The sequence below is a fragment of the Pseudopodoces humilis genome, chromosome 9, assembly GCF_049639895.1.
Source record: "Pseudopodoces humilis isolate 2021_Gansu_Grassland_sample_001 chromosome 9, ASM4963989v1, whole genome shotgun sequence".
NCBI lineage: Eukaryota > Metazoa > Chordata > Aves > Passeriformes > Paridae > Pseudopodoces > Pseudopodoces humilis.
This window is the reverse complement of record NC_142208.1, coordinates 34,228,622-34,248,740: the sequence shown is the minus strand read 5'-3', so window position 1 is coordinate 34,248,740 and position 20,119 is coordinate 34,228,622. Positions and strand designations below refer to the sequence as shown.

Here is a 20,119-nt window from a genome sequence, read left to right as displayed (position 1 = left end):
AACATTCCTGACTCCTCACACACCACAGAAACAAAGGATTTTAACTCAAGTTTAAAAACTGCACACAAGTTTGATGCCCAGGCTGAATTTTTTGTTCCTGCATTTCAGAAACCCCCTTGAAGACAAATTATCTGTAAAAGGTCCTAAAAGTTCTGTCTCCAAACCACATCAACCACAGAACCTTAGAAATGAACTCAGCAGCAATTGCATCCTTAAAACAAAAAAAACACACAAGTCCCAAATTGTTTACAAGTTTAATGACTTCAAAACCTGCATTTTTTAATACAAGCTTAATTTTTTTTAAAAAAAAATTATCACAAGTTTATCATAATACTTCTGCTAATACAACTAGTATCTTTTAAAAAGAATATTTACAAAACTCAGATAAAAAATAAAAACTTCAGCATAGGAAAATTTCAGCAGAAAATAGCTTGAGCTGGAAGTAACATGGCTTCCTGATTGTTGTACTGATCAACAGGAAAAAGGGGAGGAACACTGGTATAACAAATTGTATTTTATGTTTACAGCTTTGCACAAGCACCCCATGGTTTAGGAACCACCACACGTTTGCAAAGCTACTGAAGAAATACCTATCTTCTATCTGTAAATACATTAAGAAATATATTCTGCAAAGCAACCATAGAATTATCAAAAATCTGAGCTTAAAATCTGAGTGCAAATCAATTCACATTAAAAACGACCTGTAATTGGAATTACTGAATTGATTTAAGAACTGGTTCTGGGACTCTTAAGGCTGTTTCCTTGTTCTTGTGCTGGATCTTGTCCTCCTCTCCATCCCTCCAGTGGTCTGAGCTGCCCTTGCATCCTCTTCTCCAAGTTTAGTTTTGTTTCTTCTTCCTCTTTGTAGAGACCCATTTTCATCATTCCCTATTTGCACATGGAAAAATGTCAATTTGTATCATCAAGCAAATATTTCCCCAAAAAATTCCATCTTCACCTACATTGTTTTGAAAGGAAATGTCCCAAATGACAACATTCCAAAGATTACATCTCTGAATTCAACAAACCAGATACCAACCCCACACTTCTGCACATCCAATATCCTTTAAGTTGGATCCCTGAAGATTTACAGCTATTTCTGAAAGTAGGTTAACATTAATGAGAGCACCAAAACCAATTAGCTGCCACTTTAGCTAAAATTCCTTCCACTGACACGTAAAACTAAAACAGAACCAACACCAAAGTCCTGCAAAAATGAAAACAGAGGAAGTTTTATGGCAAGAAATTGCTCATTGTGTAGCTCTAAAGAGTTACTGTCATTTCTACTTCAAGACATTCATTTGATAATATTTTTTAACTGGGAGTTTTGAAGTCAAGCTGAAAATTCCAGGGAATATTTTATGTGGCACAGCAGGACCAGGACAGAGATTGTCCCCCTGTACTGGGCACTGGGAAGGCACCTCCAGTGCCATGTCCAGTTTGGGTCCCTCACTTCAGGAGGGACATGGAGGGGCTGGAGTGACCAGGGAAGGGAATGGAGCTGGGGAAGGGGCTGGAGTGACCAGGGAAGGGAATGGAGCTGGGGAAGGGGCTGGAGTGTGAGCAGGGAAGGGAATGGAGCTGGGGAAGGGGCTGGAGTGTGAGCAGGGAAGGGAATGGAGCTGGGGAAGGGGCTGGAGCCCCAGGAGCAGCTGAGGGAGCTGGGATCTCGGATTTTTTCCAACTTAAATGATCCTGTCATTCTGTGATCTAGATCAGCAGCCCCAGGGCTCTGCACACAATTGTTGTCTACACATAACTCAGCCAAGCTTAGAGAAGAGAAAGCCACTCCTTGCCTCACCTGATTTTGATTTTTTGGGTGCCACATCCTCTGCTGGCAGCTGGCATTTCCTTCTGCGAGAGGTGGGGGCTGCCTGTGAAGCAGGGTCACCCTCCTGGCCTTTTCCAGACTGATTCTCTTCAGAACCAGTGGATGCTCCACTCAAATCCTGAGTTTCCAGAGTGTTGCCATTTTCTGGCAAGTCACTGCTTTTATGGGGAGAGGTAGAAGCAGCTGCCTCTAATAGAAATTCCACCTTCCTCCTATTATTCCTCAACTGCCTTGTTCTTCCCTGGCATGGATTATTTTCTGGAGATGCATCTTCACCTCCTTTAAGAATCCTCTTCTGACCTCTGCCTCTGGGCAGGTTGGATTTTCCCCTGAGAGAAGTGGAAATTGTTTCAGAAGCGGAAGAAGTTGTTTTCTTCCTGCCCACTCTTGATGGATTTTCTTTTGCAGGTGGAGCTACTTCCAAAAGTTGACTTTGTTGTTCAGGAATTCCATCTTTACCATCTTCTGTCAAGCCTTGAAGTGAGGTGGGACTAAGAGCCAGTGAAGTGGTTGCTTGCCTTGAGCTGCCTTTTACAAAATCCGTATTTTCTTGGGAAGAATTGTCCCTGCTCTGTTTAGCTTCCCTGTTGTTACTTTTTCTACCACTTCGTCTTGACAGGACCTGGTTTCCCTGAAGAGAACTTTGGGCTTCTATCAAGGGGGCAATTTCCTTCCTCCTGCCTCTTCTCAGTTGAGTTTCCTTCCTGGATGGATCACACGTTTCTAAGGGAACATTCTGCTCTTCTTTGGGAGCCTCTTCTCCATCACCTGCCGGCAGCCCGCATTTCCCTCTGAGAGAGATGGGATTGGTTGTGTGTGATGCCAGAGCAGTTTCTTTCCTTCTGCCCCTCCCTGGTGGCTCCTCCTTTGCACATGACACCTCTGCCACAGGCACACTTTGTTCTTCATGAGTACCCTCATCTTTAGCCTCTGACAAGCCACACTTTCTCTGGAGAGGAGATGAACTTGCCTCTGCTACCGGATCCATCTTTTTCCTTCTGTCCCTCGCTGATGAATTCACTTTTGCCTGCAAAGTTTCATTACCCAGAGCTGGATTTTCATCTTCTCTCTCTGCTGTCTTTTTAGCATCACCTTCCAGCACCCCACGTCTCGTTCTGACAGAAGGAGATCTGGTCTGTGATGCTGCAGCCACCTGACGCCTCCTCCCCCGTCTCGGTGGATTGTCCTCTGCTGAAGTGGGAGCAGCTTCCAAAGCTGATTCTTGCTCTTGCACAACAGCCTCATCTTCCCTGTGATCTGCACTTAATGTTTGCTTTTCCATAAAGGCAGGACTAGCTTTTTGTGGGATGGAATCAAGTTGCTTTCTCCTGCCCCTCCTTCCCCGTGAAGGAGGATTTTCGGAATTCTCACGTTGATTATCTTTGTCAGCCATCCCTTCATCACCCTCAGGTAAACCTTTTCCTTCAGTCACTTTGGAACTGCCTTCTTCAAGCTGAAAATTGACTTTTTTACCTCTTCCTCTTCTACACATGACTGCATTTCTTTGTGCTGGACTCCTCTGCAGGATTTCAGTTTGCTTTGCTTTAAGTACTCCCCACTCATTTCTCGTCTTCCTGTGACTGCCCTGAGCAGGACTGGCACTGTCTGCAGCAGGGACAGATGTGGCACCCGGGCTGGGCTGCTCCTCCTTGCCTTGGGCTGCACTGGCACAAACAGAGCCCCAGGAATCCTGGGGAGAAGATTCATCCACTTCTATTTCTGACTTAAATTTGGGAGTAATTTGTTTTAGGCTGTTCACATTTTCAGTAAACTCATCAGCTTTTTGCTCCAGAGAGTCTTTTTTGCCTCTCCTGTTTCTAGCCCTGGTTGCTTCCATGTTCTGAGCACTGACTGGCATTTTGTTGGTCTCTGCAGAAGGTGACTCTGCCTGTAATCTCTGAGCTGCCTCTGTTGTATTTTCCTGAGAATTTTCTGTTTCACATCCCTGAGATCCTTTCATCTCATTTCTCACGTGGGATTGTGTTTCAGCATCAGTTTCAGTTGATGTTTCCTCAGTTTTCTGAACGTGTTGTGTATTTTCAAGTGCGACCCCACGAGTGTCTGCTTTTATTTCAGCTGACTGCTTTCTGTTTCTAGTACTTCTGAAAGACTTAACTCTTCTCTTTGTTGCCTTTAGCTCAAGTTTAGTGCCATTTTCAGATTCTTGTGCTGTGACAGCCTCAGGAGCTTTGTCACAATCCTGTTCCTGTCTTTGTGTAACATTTGGGGATGGGTCTTTACGAAGATTTCTGGTTGTTCCACAAAGGTCTCCTGGAGAAGCTGCTTTTCCTTGGTCATTCCTTGCTCGTCTCCCTCTTTTTGCTGGAATCACTGGTTCTGTGTTCTCCACCCCTCTGTGCCTCCTCCTCAGTGACAGGAGCTCTTCTTCACTGTCCTCTATCCCACTGTCATTAGCTTTGCTGTCAGGATTATTTAAACCTGTTTGCAGCTGACAAATTTCATTCTGAATGTTTCCAGGTCTTGTCTTTATGCCTGGATCATCTTCAGCTTCATTGGTGCCACAGTCCTGCAAACTCTGTTTGCTATTTGCAGGTGCTTTTTGTAGCAGTGAAGAATCTTCAACACAAAACTCAAGACTTTCATTTGGATGTTTTAACTCCTTCAGCTTTTGCCTTTTACCTCTTCCTGATTTCTGAGCAGCACCAGGTGGTTCCACAGATGAAACAATATCGAGCCCTTCCTGATCAGGGCACTTTGGAACAACTTCTTGTATGCAACACTTTGCCCTCCTTCCTCTGCCCTTGTTTTCATGTGTGATCACTCCCATCTCCTCTTGGGTATCAGGACTCTCTAACTCCTTTAAACTCACAGCATTTTCACTTGGCTTTGCTGCAGCAGGAGGTACAGCCTTCCTTGGCCTGCCCCTTCTGGCTCTCTGGATAGGCTGCTCTTCACCAGCTGAGTTCTTCTGTTGAGAATCTTCACCTTGGGAAACTTTTCCTTCCTTTTCTACAACAGGGTAAAGAGCACAAACAAAAATTAGATATTCCTGTGCCTGATCAAAGCATCTGCGCATTTTCCTTTTTCCTCACAGAGGCATCTTGCTCAAGCAAACCATACAACAAATAAAGAAATATTGAACCAATTCCTAGATTAAAGGCCAGGCTTCTGACTGAAGTTGTTTAATTTATTTGGGTAGGTCAAAGGGAAAAAATTAGCTCAGGAAATAGCTGGGCACACTGAGAGAGGTTTAAACAAGATCTAAACTTCATGATAATGTTTATGATTTTTTATATTCATTATTCCTCTAAGCAAAATATTTGTGCTTACCATATTTACGACTGGAATTAGAACCAGGAGGTGCAATTTCTTCCTGAGAATCCATAACATTTACTGATCCGACCTAAGGGAATAAAAAATAACCAATAAATGCATATCTGACAGGACAGGAACTTATGGAGCCAACCAATACCAGATGAATGTACAGCAAGATTTATAAAAATTCTTGTCAAATCCTTTTCTTTACAAATTAAATCAGTCTTATAAATATATCCATTGTATTGTGGGCTGATACAAGCCCACAAACACAGCAAATTTAATTCCTGCCATCTAAAGTGAAAGACAACATCGTGGAGAGGTTGAGAAGTGCCTTAATGAGTGCTCAAAGGGAATTTGGGGTATTGAAGAGAAATTGAGTGCTCTGTAGTGTTTTATTGTAGTTGTAAGCACTAAGCTCAGAGATACTCAGCATTTTACCTATGGAATATGAGAATCAAAATAGTTTTTTACAGAAAATGGTACCTGGCAGTGATGCCAGCACATCTCCACTGAATATCAATATTCTTTTCACTGCAAAAACCAGCAGCAGAACAAACCAGGCTGGTTTAACCAGACATCACCAAGCCTGACCCACCCATTGGAGAACTTCACTTTTCCTACCTGCGATGGTCAGTGTGGAATGGTGAATGAGATGCTGGGAATGTCACTTTTATATTGAGCTTATCACTTTTATATTAAGTCTGGTTTTAATGATTCTTAATTTTAAAATGCTTGTTTGTGACAGGTCTCTTGAATACATTTTAACACACACAAATGCAGCCGTCCCTAAAAAATGTTGTAAAATACAAGGTGTCATACTAAGAAGTCTAAAGTCATTTCAGTCACAGGTTTTAAAGTCTAAAAACGTCCCTTCCAAAAGTTAAAGTATTTTACCTTCATTTCCTCTGGGGTCCCAAACATTTCAGTCACTCCAGCATAGTCCACTTCAAAATCAGGTGGTTTCTGCTTGGGTTCTGCCATGAGCCTTTGCAGTCCCACAAAATCCTCAACTGGTTGATATTTCTCTTTAGGAGACTTCATTAATCTGCTGATTCCAAACATGTTTCCTATGGGCTCAACCTTTTCCTTTGGTGTCTGGAAAATGCGGCTGATCCCGACCATGTCTTCCACAGGTTGGGATTTCAGCTTTGGGGTTTTCTTGGCTGAAGTCACACCTGGCACAGCTTTTACTGCTTCCTTGCTCTCTACTGGAGTGTCCAGCAACCTTTTCAAGGCAATTTCATCCAGGAGTGGTTCTGGCTCTTGCTGTGGGGTCCTCAGGAGCTGCTTAATGCCAGACAGGTCCTCCAATGGCTCTGGCTTCCGCCGTGGCGTCTTCATGAGCTGTTTGATACCTGACAAAGCCTCCACAGGCTCCAATTTCTGCTTTGGGGTCTTCATGAGCTGTTTGATGCCTGACAAAGCCTCCACAGGCTCCAATTTCTGCTTTGGGGTCCTCATGAGCTGTTTGATGCCTGACAGGTCCTCCACTGGTTCTGGCTTCCGCTGTGGGGTCTTCATGAGCTGTTTGATGCCTGACAAAACTTCTACAGGCTCCAATTTCTGATCTGGGGTCTTCAAGAGCTGTTGGATGCCTGACAGAACCTCTGTAGGCTTCAGCTTCGGGGTATTCAAGAGCTGTTTGATACCTGACAAAACTTCTACAGGCTCCAATTTTTGATTTGGAGTCTTCATGAGCTGCTTAATGCCTGACAAAACTTCTACAGGCTCCAATTTTTGATTTGGAGTCTTCATGAGCTGCTTAATGCCTGACAAAACCTCCACAGGCTCCAATTTCTGCTTTGGGGTCTTCATGAGCTGTTTGATGCCTGACAAAACTTCTACAGGCTCCAATTTCCGCTTTGGGGTCTTCATGAGCTGTTTGATGCCTGACAAAACCTCCACAGGCTCTGGCTTCTGCTTTGGGGTCTTCATGAGCCTCTTGATACCTGACAAAACCTCTCCTGGTTCTGACCTTTGCTCAGGGGTCCTTAAAATCTTCCTTTTGCTTGACATGACTTCAACTGTCTCCAACTTCTGCTTTGGAGTCCTCCTTTTACTTCCTGATTTCACCGGAGATGCTTTTTTTTCTGGAATTATTGCCAAACTATCCACATTATCTTCATGCACAGATTCTCTTTTTTCAGGAGTTTTTGTGGCTATTTCATCAAACATAGATGGAGATGACTCCTCTCTCAGAAAGCAGAGCATACCTGGGCTGTCTTGCTTCTGCTCTGAACCATCTGAATTATTTAATGGTGACACCATCATCTCTCCTGAAACAAGCAGTAGATTTACATCATTTGGAAAATAAATTAAGCAGAAAATCCAAGCATTTTAATTGCTGTATAATAAAAATAAAAATCAAATTCAGATATACCTTTTTAGAAATAAAAATCCAAACTTGTGTATTGGGTACTCAGTGTCTGAAACAACTCATCAGAACCTTGCAGTTCCATACCAAACAGAATGAATGATAAAATGTCCTACTCAGAAATTAACAGGAACTACATTTTCTTTTAATACCTGATAAATCTCAATGGATCCTTTCATAGGTTGCTGGATGCTTCACCTCAGTTAAGTCTGCCTAGGCTGAGACTGCTGCTAATCCATAATATAAGTCAGTATTTTTTTTTAAAATACCAAACCTACCAGAACCCTCAGGAGTGTGCAAGTCAGAAATGTCCCCTGCAGCCCATGGTGGTGTAAAATCAGCATTCGGAGCATCAGCCAAAGGAAATGTTCTTTCTCCCTGATTTTCTGGAGTTTGGAACATTTCAGGCACTCCTAGAAATTATATTGGGAGAAATTAGCAGATGTTTTTACAAAAGAACTTCACAGTGGGCAGATGAAGCAACAGACTTTAAAATCTCACCTGTGAAGCTTTCATCCATATCCATGTTAAGCTTCATCCTGGGATTTTTTACCACCTTAGGGACATGTCCAGCTGACCTGACTTTGGTGGAATAAGCTCTACCTACAACTATGGTAGCAGGTGACTCTGCATGACCTGTGCTAAAGTGATCTTTTATTTTCTTCTCTGAAGTCTGCAGAGAGAAAAGAAAAAAAAAAAAAAAAAAAGAAGTTATTAAACAAAGATTCATGGTGGTAGAGGTGGCCAAGCTCCTTCCATAATTTATCATCAATCATGGTTAACTGGGAGGTTCCAGAAGACTGGAGGATGTCCAAAGCCAACGAGGGCTGGAAGGCCCAGCCAGCCTGAGTTTAGGAAAGGCAGATTCTGCCAAATTCCTAATTTTTATGATGCAAGATTGGACTCCCAAGATCTTGGGGGTCTTTTCCAACCTTAATATTAATAATTCTGTGAATCCTTTTGTACCAACCTGTTTCCCACATGCTGTGAGAGACATCAACTCCCATTTTACATCACACCAAGAGCTCAGCTTCTCGCTCAAAATCCATCCAAGCTGTTTGGTGGTTATGCAAGAAAATAAAACAAAGAAGCACAAAAAAGTAAAGGACACCTTTGTTGGGGGGTTCCTCCTCTTCAGGACTCTTCCTTTACGGACACTTTTTTTAGCAGTCTTTGATTGTGGTCTTGCAACTCCCAATTTTACCACTTCTGCCCAAGATTTTGCAACTAGAAGAAAATGAGAAAGAACCACTTTAACTCTCAGCTGTGTAAATGGAAGTTCACAATTATTTCTTTGCAATTCCAATACATTTTCTGCAGTCTGGCAGAGGAAAGTGGTTGTTATTATCTAATAACATCTGAAATGTTCTCTGAAATATTCTCAATTTGAAAACCCAGTTCCAGCTGTAGTTTAAGAGTCCAAGTACCCATTGTGGCTTTCCAAACCAAAACAATGAGCTCTACACAGCATCAAACACTCAGATCCTACAGCTGAACACTGACCCAATTCCTTCCTCTCTCTTCTGGAAGTAACTCAGTTTTCCCAACAGAAACTCGCCATGAGCCTTTCAGCCTCGTTCATTATAGATGAGCTTTACTCTGGTGAGATTTAACGGAAGAGAAATTGTCTCTAAGTGAAGTTTCTTTCACCACCTTCCTGAGGAATTTCAGTTATTTATTCTGCATTTAGATCCACAAAGACTTGCCATAATTTTTCTTGTATCACCTTCTCCTTGTGACACACTACCAAAACTCCCAAAGCAAGGTTACCTTCATCACAGCATCATCCCACAGCAGCGGGAGCAGGGAATTACAGCTGTGCAATAACTGAAGCTAGAAGTTGTAGGACACCTGCCTTGTTTACTTCAGGAAAAAAAAAAATCTATCAGAACACAGGGATCATATAAAAGAAATGATTTTTAAAAACAGAGCTAAAAAGGGGAATGCTGTTCCTAAAGGAAAGGATGTTGTTATTCTCTTGTCAGAATTGCTATGTCAGTCTGCAAATAAAAAAAAACAACTTTGAAAAGCTGACATTGCCAGGCTGTGCAGGATGCAGAGAAAAATTCCAAGCATCCAGGAAATGATCTGAAAAAGCACTGGAAACAGTTTTATTTTGGATCTGAAATTTTTAAAAGCTGTGATGTTCTTTTCATATTACAGAAGGAATTGATGCAGTGATATTAAAAAGCACATTACAAAGAGCTGGTGAGAAATGGAATGCCACTGATATTTGTCAAGAGCTCTCCTGCCATTAAAATGGACAGAATAATAAAGTAATAAAAATTCCTGGGTGAATGGGGAATTTGACTTTGTCAAACTGATTTAACTGATGAAAACAGGTGACAAATACACCCTACTTCAAAGTTTATTCAAAAGTCAAAACCTGAGGAACCAGAACTTCCCTATTAGTTTCCAGTGCTGTCAAAACCATTTCAAATCAGTGCTCAACACTGGGAATTCTGAAGATTTGAAAGTAGCATCCAGTTATGATCCTATTTTTTATTTCTACCAGTTATGTAACACTTTGAGTGGTTAAATACAGCCCAGTTCCTGGACAAAGTTTGTGAGCCTTGTATAAAAATAAGGCACAAAATAACCAAAGTGAAGCTGCCCTGCTATAAATAAAAACTTTTCAAAACAAAACTGATGCGATAAACATGGTTTAGTTTAACACTACTTGAACTTGACAGATTTTAAAGATCATGACTCTAACCTTGCAAAGAGAATGTTAATTTTATCATTTTTTTTACTTCTGAACATTAATATTTGTCTTTAAATGAGTTTGTAGATGCTTTAATAAATTTACTTTACGAATGAGAAAATGCAACACTTTGCACTTCCAAGAACCCCAGAAGTTTTCAGAAGATTCACCAATTATTTGGTGGCCTCTGCATAACTAAACAGGCCTTTTCCAGTTTGGTTCCTGTATTTTAAAGCAAGAAAGTAAATACTAAAAATTAACTGTTGAAACCAACCTAATAAATTGGCATTGGAGGCACCACTTCTCCTCTTGGCACTGATGACAGCCACAGCCCCACCTCTGCTCTTGATGGCAGTGCCCTTCAAACCCAGCTGGGCACTTCTGGCTGACTTGGCAGGTGCCACTGTCACCAAGGCTTTGGCATCTTGGGTAGCAGGAGAAGATTTTGGTGTTTTCCCTTGGATATTTTCCCCCTCTGGATCCATGTCTCCTGTGCCAGCATCCATTTCCTCTGCAATTGGGAATGGTGTGGGGGGCTGGGAGATGGAGAAACGCCCCTTCCTGAAAGGGGCTGGAGAGCCTGAAGGGATTTTGGGTGTTGCCTTTGCTGAGACAGGGGATGAGGCACCTGGGGACTGCTGGGCTGGGGAATTTTTGGGTGATCTTTCTGATTCCTGGTAAAAAAAAAATACACATTAATGAATGGAAGTAATTTCCTTCTTAATGAAGTGATCTGTCCAGGCAAACCCTGCCTGAGACTTGGATTTTCCTTTATCAGGAATGATACAGAGAATGACTCCTAAACTGTTGATCAAGTCTGGGCTAAGTTAGGCAGGAAGGTTTATCATACTTTTGATCCTCACACTTCCCCATTCCTATTCTTCATCCATCCCCAGCCCTCAATTAATAATTTAATGTCAATTTTAGTTTCATATTGACAGATTTTCAATTTTTAGCCTGGTTTTTCCTTGTGTGTTTTACCCATCCAGTAAGTAGCAGAGTGACCTTGCCAATGAACTTGGTTGTACTTTCACTTTATAATTAACCCGGTTTTGCTGATGATTCTTTGAGCACTCGTGAGTGACACCAGCATGCATCACACAAGGTTTACTGCTCATTTTGAATTGATAAATAATAGAATAAATCCATATATAACAGAATTTATAAATTCTGATCACAGTAATGGACACAACAACTTGATTAGACCTCACATTTACCTGATGTATCAAGTGCCTCAAACCCTGAGCCTTCTTGAGCGCAGCCCGCAGAGAGTTTCCATAGGGTAAACTCCGCCTGGCAGGGAGAGCTCCTCTTTTCAGGGGAGAGTTGGGAGGCAAACTTTGATCAAAGAGTTCTGGACTCAGATGACCACCAAAAGACACTCTCTTTCTTTTACCCAAAGTCTGAGGGACACTTTCACCACTTTTCCTCTTCTGAGAGATTCTTTTTGTCTTGCCTGAAAAGAACAATTGAAATTATTTTTAGATAGCCAAGAACCCAAGGCAGCATTTTAACCTTTCCTTGTGCATTTCCAAGTTGGAAACAAACCCAAAGAAACCTGCCTTAAAGAGAAATACATTAAATCCAAGATATTTTATACATACTGTGTATTGTTAAGGTCAAATGTAACTCCATGATAAATATTTTACAATTAATGCCAGTAATTGGTTCCACATTTTGTCCAAGTAAGAGAATTCTTAGTAAAATGCTAGAGAATTTCTTTAATACAGAAAAAAAGGCAGGGGATCCAATGGATTTACCTGAGTCTTCTCCATGCAAGAGGCCAAAAGTTTCGTTTTCTGAGCCAGGCTCAGTGTCTTTCAGCTCAGCAGTACTTCCAGATCTTCTCTTGGCTGATGGTCTCCGAGGTCCCGTAGCACTGGCATCTTCCAAATCCTGGTTTTGGTGACACCTGTCCACGGCCAGCTCTGCTGGAGTTTCTGAACTGTGATGTTCCTGAGCGGTGTTTGTCTCCAGTGCTGCTCCAGTCACAACTCCAGAGCTCCTCGGCCTTCCCCTTTTCCTTCCAGGTGTCTGATCAGCAGGAGATGCCAACATCCCTTCTGAAGCCAGTGCCTCTGAATGGGCACTTTTGTCCAAGAATTCTTTGCTTTCCCTGCTGTTTCTTCTGGGACTCTTGGAATTAGAGAGAGAGGCAGTGGTTTCACAATGTCCCACCTTCGAGTTATCCAGGTTTGCCTGATCCCAGACCTCTTTCAGCACTTCCTGGGCAGTTTTTCGTGGTGTTTGCTGTTTGCTGTTTCGTCTTTGCTTTAAGCAATTGTCTTCTGGCAAAGGTGGTTGTGTGTTATCAATTCTGCACACTGAATCTTCCCTTGGAGCTCCAGCTGGGATTTCTGGAAGTGATTTCCGTTTCAGTGATGCACGCCGTGGGGTCTTTGGAGTATCAGGATTTCCAGAATTCATTCCAGTGGTTTCTCTGGGAGGTGACACAAAAAGAGACCGAGGACTCTTCCTCCTGGGCCTTGGTATGTTCAGTGCACATTTACCTCCCTCAGCAACATGGGAGGTGGGGGTTGTGGGGCTGCACATCATTGCTTTAGCTGGACAATCCATCCTTTCTATGGAGCACTGCTCCAGCAAAACCTGGGAATTCCTGTGGTTCTCCTTGCTGGGTTTGGGTGTAACTGCAGTACCTTTGGATCTGCCTGGTGTCCTTAACTTCTTAGGATCCTGCAATGGATTCTGACTGGTGTCTCCTGACACCTCCTTTGAAATGGGAGTTCGAGGACTCCTGGTAAAACTTTTCCTGGGGGTTCCACCTCCAGCTGACAGCTGGTTAAACCCTGGGCTGTTTCTCTCTTCACATCTCACAATTATACATTCTTCCATATTTTCCATCCTGCCCGTTTCCTTTCCTTTAGCCAGGCTGCCCAGATCAAAAAGACAGCTCAGGGATGGAATGGGAGCACTTGGTTCTGGCAGAACACTCCCAGGGTCTCCTTTTGCAGCTTGCTGAGAGGCAGTTCCCCTGTGCAGAGTTTTTTCCACTTGCAGCTCATTTTTCAGATTTTCATAGAGTTTACTAAAGGGAGACTTTTCATTTTGCTTTTTAAAAACACAATGTATTCTCTGGGAAGATTTGGGTGGTTGGAGTTTGACAGTGAAAGCTTCAGGAAGATTTTCCTCTGGAGTTTGTTTACTTTCATTGGCACTTTTTTCTTCACACTCAGCATTATCTACAAAGAAAGCAAAGCAAAGATACAGACACAGAGTTACTTCAAAATTGCAGAACTACAAATACATAAAGAGTTCCATAAATACAGATTAAAAATTTCTTATTTTCCCTCCCAAGAGAGAAGATCCCGGTCAACCAAGATCTACTGAAATGGAACACCTGGAAGCAGCTGGGGTCTTTTGCACTGGAACAAAAAATCTGTCAGAAATGATAAAATAAAGAGCCTTCTCTGAAAATCAGGATTATTTAAGACAAGAAAGATGGGAAGGTGAAGTCCTGGCATTTAATTTATTATAATTTATAATAATTCACAATAATTTATAATTACCCAGAATTAGCATCTCTGGATTTTTCTGTTTCTACAGGAAACAATTCCTGTAAATAATCATTTCAATATATACCATGTATCTCCAAAATTATACTTGTTTTGATTTTTATTAGGAAAGAAGGCATGAGATAATGCAATATTTGCTTAAAAAGGTGTAGCTGTAGGTCAGCAGAGAAGCTCAAGTTTAAAATTTAATGTCAAAGGTGAATTCACAGCATTTAAACATGATGGGATAATCACTGCCATAGCAAGGTCTACTCAGATTGGAAAGTCTTAAAATGCCTTTTTCCTCCTTTTAAATTGAATTTAATTCAAATGCTAATAATAAATGCACTGAAGGGGACAAAAGCAAAGCCCTCATAAAACAAGTACCAACCTGAAGCACCAAGACTTTTAGCTCCTGAAGTTTGTTTGTGTAATAATTCCACTTCTGCCACCTGCTGAACATGAAGAACCTGTAAATTTGTACAACATTACAGCAGAGCAACGAGTATTTTATACTTCAGCTCTCAATTCTACATCGAAGAAAAACCTATTTATAAGAGAATTTGCATTATCCCTAAACAAGCTTTAAAGTGCTCAAATTAAATCCTTGAACTTTTCAATATTTACCATTGGCCAATACATTTGAGGCTCTAGAGAGGAGAAGTTTATCTTGTTTTATCATTTAAATTCTGAGCTGTCAATGCAGCTGTAAAATAAGAATAAAAACACTAGAACCTCCCCTTCTTACCAAACTCAGTGGAAGATTTTTAGGTCTGTTTTAGTAACGTCATGAATTATTAATTATCTATTACCAAAAAGTGACAAATTTTTGACTAAAATGTAGACTAAAAATTACCAAACTTATAAAATTATTTATCTGACAGAGTGTATTTGTATTTTGAGACAGAAAGGCAATTTAGGGCTGAAAAGTTACTTTTAATAAGAAAACAGAACAAGGAAATAGAAAATCATGTCAACTACTACCAATACATTTGTAGAGAAAAAGCCCACAGCTGCAAAACTACCTGCAGAGTTTCATCTTTTGGAGACCTGGAATGCCTCTTCTTCGGAGTTGATTGCAGAGGATATTCAAACCTGAAAGAAATGTTTTAAAATACCATTTTTTGTCAAATAATTGATAACTAAATTCCTATTATTAAGAGGAATGAGCTAGGAATAGCTGTCCCCTCCCAACAATGCACACATCTCCATTTGAAAGGCTTCAGTAACTTAAAACCACTTTAAATTTCCCCCTAAAACTGACAATTCTTGAAACAAAATCAGAATGATCTCTCTAAACAATTCTACCTATATTGATTTAGCTTAATAAAAGTGTAATAAAAGTGATAAAAAAATAACTTTGAGCAATCCTGTTTTCTGATTAAGTCCTGTAAGAGAAATATTAACTAAACTTAATTAATTTCCACTCTAGAATCAAAAAAAATTCAAGATTGTGGCAGTGGCACACACCTGAAAGAGCGATCAATAATGGTTAACACATCTCCATGCTTCAGGGGAATGGGCTGCTCAAAGCAAGCCCCGTTCAGCTGCGTGGGGTTCACTTCACTTAAATTAGTCAGGACTGCCTGAAAATCAAACAAAAAATGTGAGTGACCTGCTGAGATGCAACAAGGCAATGCAAAATTCACTAAAACATCAGCATCTCACCTCCTTGTTCTCATTGATCTCGATTTTGCAGTGCTCGTTGGACACCCAGGGCAGCCGCATGCGGATGTCACACTCTGTTTTCCTGAGGGGAAAACACAGGTTCAGTTTCACACAAAACACTGGGAAATCTGCTGGACAATTAGGGCATTGCCCAAAATTTATAATGGTACAGCAGCATGATGTCTCTAATTTGAAGACAATTAACTACCTAAATCTTTTTAGACTGGCAAAAATAGCAGCTTGCACTCCTCCAGCACAGGAGCTGAGATCAGAAAAAAGCAGATCACAACAAATTGAGACATGGCTACAGCACAGCTGGTGCTATGGGCTTACTTGCTTTCAGAGTTTCCTGAGACTTGTGGAATATTTTTAGACAAAATCAGCTGTTAAAGTGATTCCCAGAGTTACATTTCTTATCTGAGACTGCCAACTGGACCCTTGGTCTCACCTGCAGAACCACTTCTACCTTCTTAGAAGTTATCAGTGAGTTAAAACATGTTTATAAATGTACAGACTTTTCTGTCCTCTTCTGAAAATAATCTCTAACGCTTTTGATTTGCTGTTGGTTTTAACATTTATCACTTTTAATCCCTTCCCCTGATTTCCTATGGCTAGAAACTTAAAATCAATCAATCAGTGTAGTTCTGGCAAGGAAAAGACAAAAAGCAGTACTAAAATAAAGTTCAACTTTCTACTCTTACATTAACCTTCCCTCCTCTGCACACCATTCCTAAATGAGCATTTATTTTTGTAAATAAGCATTAAAAGACATGATCTGCAGGAAAACACTCATCATTTCAATGTATGCAAGCAAATTCTCACCTTCCAAATAAACAAGACGTTGAAGTGAGTGGAAAAACAATTCCATCAGTCCCATTCCTTTTGATGACAATGATTTTCCCGTAGCGTGGCATCTTCGAGTGTAAGGAACCTTACCTATAAAGGAAACGCCCAGATTACTCATCCGAATTATGATTTGCATGTTTATGAGAATAAATCAACATAAATTTTTATGCTTTATTTTGTTCCAGGGATGAGATATTTTCCACTGGACAGCAGATGAATCTCACTGTTATATAACACAGTTATATGTGTTTCCCCATGTAAAAAAATGTGAATGTGTTTATATAAATTGTCAGACTAATTTTGGTATTTGGGAGGTTTTTGTTACCCATCTTGAAAAGGTTCAGGAGCAACACAGATTTTGTCCCATAAACAACTTAAAAATTCACTCCTCTTCACCTAAATCTAAACATTTCAATCTCTTACCCAGATGGAAATTCTGAGATTTGAATTTAAAATAAAGACCAACTGATTGTAGTTATTTCCTCCTGGAAAAAGGGGATAGTGGCATCAGCTGCCAGGAGTAGTGGCAGGAACAGCTGGGAAGGGGCTGGAAATTGGGCAGCTCCTGAACTGGCATAAAAACCCCAATCCCACAGCGCAAACAGATACATTTTTATGTATTTTCATATAACAGATTATTTAACATAGGACTACCACAAGCGATCCTCAAAGAAGCATCTTTAGCAACACTCTATTAGAAAGCAGCAAGGTAAAACAAGGGAACTAAATGCAGTTGGTACTCGTATGGATATTTTTGGTGGGTTTTATGCGATTAAACACTTGTTGACAAGACACAACTGGGAGGGGAACCCGGGAGTCCCTTCGGCTTTCAGGGAACGCAAACACTCGGTGTCCTGCACCGAGCCACGGCAGCCACCAGCTCCTACGAGCCAAAAAAGCCACATGAGATGCAAAAGCCGGAATTTACAAGCCCGGGCTTCTGGCGCTCACAGCCACCGGCGGGGACAGAACAGGAAAACACCGGGAGAGACGGCGGCAACAGCCACCATGGCAAAGGGCTAGAGCCACGATGCCGGTGGCCACCGAAGCGGGCTGTCAAGCGGCCCGACTCCTCCTCAGGCACCCGTCACCCCAAAGCCGCGTCCCTCCGGCCCCCCTCCCGTCCCCGCTCGCCCACTCGTACCTGGCTCCGCCGGGCCCGCACCTGGCTCTGCCGGGCCCGTACCTGGCCCCGTGTGGCGGCGTCCGACGCGCCCCCGACGCGCGCGCCCCCCCCCCCCGCGCTCCCAGCACGGCGAACGCCGACTCAGCCCTTCCCGCGCGCGCGCGCCAGCCCCCGAGCCCTCGCGCTGTGCACCCACTTCCGCCCTGGTGTATCCCTCCGCCGGGCATCAAAACGAATCCCCCGGGACCCTCGCAGACGGACGGACCGAGAGGCGCCGCCACAGCCCGCGCCTGCCGGCAGCGGCCATGGCTGCGGGACAGCACCGAGCCCGCCCGGCCGCGACAAGCGGCACCGGGCAGAGGAACTCTTTTACCTTTGACTCTTTTACCGTCCCGGATCGGCGGAAGGAGAAACGAACTCACCGAGCTGACCGTTGAGAATTCGAAAAGGAGCGCGGCGGACTCTGATTGGCGGAGGGGGCGGCGCGCGACGCGCAGCGGAGCCAATGGGAAGCGGCGAGGGAGGTTTGAGTTCAAACGGAGGCGCCGCCCCGCGGAGCCGCTCGCGCCTCAGGCGCTGCCCGGGAGCCACAGCGGGACCCCGGTGGGTCCCTCACGGGAACGGGCCCAGACACGGACCTGGAACCGAACCTGCGCTTGTAGCTGTGCCTGTCCTGACCCTGTACCTGCATCTGTAGCTGTGCCTGTCCTGACCCTGTACCTGCATCTGTAGCTGTGTCCGTCCTGACCCTGTACCTGCTTCTGTACCTGTCCTGAACCTGTATCTGTACCTGTGCCCCAGCCTGTATCTGTACCTGAATTTAACCTGTACGCGAACCTGTGCTTGTACCTGTGTCTATACCTGTGCCTGAATCTGTACATGAGCCCCGCTTAGCTACACCTCTGCCTGGATCTGTACCCACAGCAGTGCCTGTGTTCATACCTGTACCTGAACTTGTACCTGAGCCTTTGTCCATGTCTGCTCATGAACCTGTACCTATATCTGTTCTTGTACCCATATCTGTACCTGAACCTTTATCTACATCTGTATCTGAACCTATATCTGAACCTGACCAGGTTTATCAAGCCCTTCTGAGGGAGGGGGACTTGTGGGGGCTCAGTGATCCCAATTTTACACCTCCTCAGATCACCCAGATTCATTTTATACCAATTCAACCTCCCTTAGGCTTTATAAAGTTGTTATAAGTGTTTTAAATGAATTCTTTTATATAGTGTTAAACCAGGGTTTGAATGATTGTTGAGCTTGTTGGTATGTTCTTGTTTCTCCCTATTAATTGTATTGGTTTTGGCCGCAGTTTAAGCATGTGTTTAATCAGATTAAAATACTACTAGCCACAAAAATGCTATTAACCACAGCAGTAAGGGGGAGAGAACTAAAGGGAGCAAGATGGGGGGGGTGGGGTGAGCAGCAGTAAAAGTTAAATTACTATTTTAAATCCATTTTAATCAGCAAATTGGTTACCTTCATTTAGATATAAAACTCTCCTCCCAAACAGGAATTCATTACTGAGACTTGAATTTGAGGATCTGTGAGGCCAAAAATCAACATGAACACTGTGTTCTTCTGTATTTGAAGACAGAAGAGAAAAAAATGTATTATTAATAATAATTATAACAATCTATTATTGAGATATGAAATGTGACCTTCATTGCAAGCTTGATGCTTGGGAAAGGGATACAGGACAATGTCATCCAGCCTTTTGTGCTTCAGGGGGTAAAATTCTACTATTCAGATCTTTTACAAAGCAGAACTTTTGATTTTATTCCTATTTTATTATCTAGCTTGCCTCAAAGATTATTTTATGTGGTGTGATGACTTTAGATGTGATACAGTTAGATGCAAGCAGCTTTTTAAATGTTATTTCTTTTCAATTAAATGACTTTGAAGACTATTTTATAAGCTTTAGTGGGCCTTTAATTTAGTTCAGTATTATTATTATTATTATTTTACAATAGCTGTGTTCTACTGGACAATCTTTAATGTAGATGTAAACCATACCAAAATCAGGATTCTATTTGGTATCTAATTGGGTATCATTGCTAATTAACAAGTATTAAAAAATTACTTCCCAGGGGTCCTGAATGATGTATCTAAAACAAACAATTTCTAGCAGAAAAACTCGTAGAAATTGAATTTACTGCAGTCTCTGCCAGCCCACATGTGATCAAACAGCAGAAATAAATAAATACACCTGCAGTGTGGCAATAATTGTATTTTCTGGCATGATTTACAGTGGTGTCAGAGCTTTTGTGACGTGCAATATTTAGAGAACGCAAATGATAATAAAGATTTTCAATCTATCTCCGAGAGCAGCAGTGCTCTCTGAAACAGCATCTGTACAAATATTTGCCAAAGTAGATTTACAGGAGGGACAAAAAACAAACAGAAAAAAGACATTTTCTTCAAGGTTTAATTTGCTGGTAGGTTAATTTGGGCACGTTTAATTTAGACAAATACACCTGACTACACCATGAAGTAAAACTGCCAAAAATGAGAAAAATAAAGTCAGTGCGTGAAAATCCTTGATAGAGAATTTAAATATCAGCATTTTAATTTATCACATGAAGATCTTCATACAGAATTATTTATTCAAGTGTCTGAACAGGTGTTTTGAAAACACTGACTGAAGTTTGTTTCTCACAGATTCGTACTATCAGCGGTTTTTACTTTAAAAAGCACAAATTCTGGTTAAAGCTTTCCCTAAATTAGGATTTTTATTAGGCATAAAGTAAATAAATATTCAGGCTATTCACACTGT

General features: G+C 42.0%; 1 protein-coding gene across 5 annotated transcripts; it reads right to left on the bottom strand.

Moving 5' to 3' along the window:
- Positions 1 to 235: 235 nt before the first annotated feature.
- Positions 236 to 17,738, bottom strand: MKI67 (marker of proliferation Ki-67). Of its 5 annotated transcripts, none has more exons than XM_088059734.1 (16): positions 17,714 to 17,738; positions 16,191 to 16,304; positions 15,369 to 15,450; positions 15,171 to 15,286; positions 14,726 to 14,795; positions 14,092 to 14,170; positions 11,949 to 13,388; positions 11,406 to 11,644; positions 10,463 to 10,862; positions 8,596 to 8,711; positions 7,986 to 8,157; positions 7,763 to 7,897; positions 6,005 to 7,386; positions 5,123 to 5,195; positions 1,802 to 4,801; positions 236 to 888 (listed from the first exon to the last, which is right to left on the bottom strand). In XM_088059734.1, the coding sequence occupies exons 2-16, from the start codon at positions 16,280 to 16,282 to the stop codon at positions 749 to 751; spliced, it is 7,536 nt and encodes a 2,511-aa protein (XP_087915860.1). In that variant the 5' UTR covers positions 16,283 to 16,304; positions 17,714 to 17,738; the 3' UTR covers positions 236 to 748. The 5 variants fall into 5 exon arrangements, with proteins under 5 accessions (XP_087915860.1, XP_014113187.2, XP_087915861.1 ...); XM_014257712.2 differs by lacking the exon at positions 17,714 to 17,738 and adding an exon at positions 17,359 to 17,436; XM_088059735.1 differs by lacking the exon at positions 17,714 to 17,738 and adding an exon at positions 17,359 to 17,436 and having other exon boundaries at positions 14,092 to 14,155.
- Between the last annotated feature and the right edge of the window lie 2,381 nt (positions 17,739 to 20,119).